The sequence below is a fragment of the Sinocyclocheilus anshuiensis genome, unplaced genomic scaffold (genome assembly GCF_001515605.1).
Source record: "Sinocyclocheilus anshuiensis isolate Anshui unplaced genomic scaffold, SAMN03320099.WGS_v1.1 scaffold1733, whole genome shotgun sequence".
In the NCBI taxonomy this organism is placed as follows: Eukaryota; Metazoa; Chordata; class Actinopteri; order Cypriniformes; family Cyprinidae; genus Sinocyclocheilus; species Sinocyclocheilus anshuiensis.
In genome coordinates, this window is record NW_015540961.1 from 486,633 (window position 1) to 489,753 (window position 3,121).

At 35.6% G+C, this 3,121-nt stretch overlaps 1 protein-coding gene across 1 annotated transcript in view; it reads right to left on the reverse strand.

Annotated features, from left to right (window-relative positions):
• Positions 1-1,900: 1,900 nt before the first annotated feature.
• The window catches only part of LOC107690050 (60S ribosomal protein L7-like 1), a 5,313-nt gene continuing 4,092 nt past the window's right edge, over positions 1,901-3,121 (reverse strand). The window contains exon 7 of the mRNA XM_016488279.1: positions 1,901-2,289. Coding sequence (XP_016343765.1) covers positions 2,081-2,289 — 209 coding nt within the window. The 3' untranslated portion in view covers positions 1,901-2,080. The remainder of the gene's footprint in view (positions 2,290-3,121) is intronic.

The window sequence follows — 3,121 nt, forward strand, 5'->3', positions numbered from 1 at the left end:
TAATGTACAGATGTATAATGTACTCATCCTTTATACATTATAATGTGATGTAACAAAGGAAACACAATGTATATAAAACTATTTTCTCTGTCAATGTTATTACTATGTGATGTTATGTAAAAATTGATATTTTCTGTATAATAACTCACCCCAAAAAAAACTCCATAGTTTTGGTACTGCATAGCCTAAGAAACTGTAGTGTAATGTCACATTGCAAATTAGTGATTGTGTTTATTGATGTAAGATCAAACTTTACAAGTGAGCCCTTGCTTTCAGTGTGATAGGTTTCAACTAGTTGCATCTGGTAATTTTTATCTCTTATACTTGAGGTAAATCCTTCCCATTGTACTTTAGCTTGATAGTTGAGTCCATGAATATTTGTATGTTGTAATTGTCCCCTCTTGTTGAATTTGCATTAATAATTCACAGGTCAGAATTCACCAAACTTGAACCTTGGACCACAGCAAAACGTGAAATTTCTTCACGAGCTTGCGTTTCTGCTCTCCGACATTCGTAAGCAGGGGCGGACTGGGACAAAAATTCAGCCCTGGCACTGTAGCCACACCGGCCCACATTACCACACCGACACAGCCCCACCCACGGACACACACATTCACTACTTACATTTGTGTACAGATGGTGAAATAATATAAGCAGTACCATATGTGTAACAGATATTTAAACATTTAATGTATGTGTCTGGCAAACAATGCTTACTACTTTTTAAAGAGCACACGTTTATAACAAATTTACACATACAGTTAAAACAAAAGAAAAAGAATCTGAGGATGTTGTCTCTGTGAGAATCTGTGTGCTCTCTGTTTATGCCATTTGTCTGCTGTTACTGTCATTCTCTACAGTATGTTGTCACTGTCTGTCTGTTGGGTTTTTCCTACCTCTATCATACTCCTCCCAGTCTCTGCTTGGCCTACCGTAGCATCCTTCCTCACAGCACTGGTATTGGAAGACCAGGGGTCTCTGGCTGTACTGATTCCAGCAACATCCTAGTTAATGAACACAGTATAGGACTTAAACATTACAGCAAAATATTTTCTCACTGACTGCTCTCAACATTGGAATACACATGAATACAAACAAGTAATAATAGCAAAAAAGGGAATAGAATATATAGCAAAAACTATAAATAGTAGCAGCAGTAAATCCTTTCTGATATACAATTATTTGTGAATTAAAGTATGCTGAAGTGTTGCTAGTATGTGCGTGTGATTCTCTCTCCCTCTCTTTGTGTGTGTGTGTGTGTGTGTGACACAGGCACATGTTCCTCCGATCATAAGAGTTAATTAATAGTTCATTAGATCCACATTATTAAGAAACTGGCAGCATCTGTATCTGGGTGTGTCTCTCATTGTGTCTTCCTACCTCCATGACACTTGACTCTGCAGTCCACCCTACCTAAGAATTAATTGCATACTGTAAACGTATGTACTGTATGCGTGCTCAATGTTTTATTTTAATATATGACTATCTACATATTCAAAGAAAAGTTCACTACAAATGTCTATAGTACTATATCTATTGCTATAGGTTTTTGATGTGTTAGACTATATTGCAAGTAGCCTACATCAGTTTTTACCCTAAATCCCACTTTATCTGCTGATGCAATTCAGTAACAGGCTCGTTAACACTTCAATTAACCAATTATCACGAATCAATGACATTTTAAAATATACTGGGGTTCTATGCTAAGCTTACAACTGTTTAATACAATGTAGGCTACTGTCAAAAAAACAAAAAAACAGGAGCTGACTGGCAGAAGTAGTGTGAAAATGACTTGTGCTATCTGTTTTCTTCTTACCTCTACGGCACTAACTGTCCTCCGCTGCAGCAGCCGAATTTAAACCTTTTGAAAAGAGTTTGGTTAATTTTACGCATTCCCCGTCCTATGTGCTGTTGGCCCGTAAAAACAATTGTATTTATATACATTTAGAAAAAATCTGACCGGCCCACATTAAACAAAATGGTCCTTTCCCTCTGGCATTTGCCAGAATTGCCAGATGGTCAATCCGCCCCTGTTCGTAAGTGTATGAATGGAAGTCAATGGAACGAAGTGTTTATTGGCTCAGTTGAGTTTCCTGATGACTGTGTTTATGTCCTCAGCTCTGGGTCCAGGATCACCAACACCTTTAATGAGTCCAATTTTGTCTCTAGCAGCATGTCGTGGTACTGACAAATGGAACGGATACAGGAAGTTGTTTACCACCCTGAAGTTCTTTCCAGCAGAATAAATCTCATGGATAAGGTCCTCCAAACAGATGATCCCATATTTTCCTTGAGACACAAACAGAAGAAACCCATTCAGACTATATGTTTCATTTAAAACGGTCAGTATAAATATGAAGCTTATTAGATAATTGTCATTACAAAATTACTAAGATTTTGTTTTGCTACTGCAGGGTTTCTGCAGGATTTTTAAGCTCAAATGTAAGACTTTTTAAGATCTTTTTTAAGACCTGCACAAATAAATTTAATACCATATGAGCGGGGTAGAGCAATGCCTACAGTACCGTATTAAACTGTAAAATTACTGTAAAAAGCATAATTTACAGTTCAGATACAAGTTTCCACAAAAACAAAAAGTTTTACAAATGATAAACTTTACATTTCAGCCTTTAAACCATTTTTAAGAAAATGGATGGGTCAAAAGTATTAATTATTAATTTAAACAATTATTATGGATAAATTGTTATATAAATTAAATAACATAAATTAGGGGTGTGCAATATTGACAAAAAATGATATTTTCTGGAATTTTATCAATAACGATAATTAGACGATATTTCACTGAGTGTGTTATTGTGCTGGTATTTTAAGGACTACAGTGGACAGCTTACTCCTGAATTTTTGATATTCTTCATATTCTGTGTGGTCAGTTCACATTTTAAACATAAAACATTCAAAACTGATGTTTGAAATTATTTTTAAAAAATTAAAAGATACTTTAAATGTGAAGTTAAAACCGCCAGTAGGTGGCAGCAAGTCAAAGTTAATAAGTGAGTCATTGCGATTGAACCGAATAATTTAAACCATTTAAACGGTTGATTCATTCAGGAACGAAACACCATCATGTTGCTCAGAGACGCAAAACAGTGCTGTGGCTTTG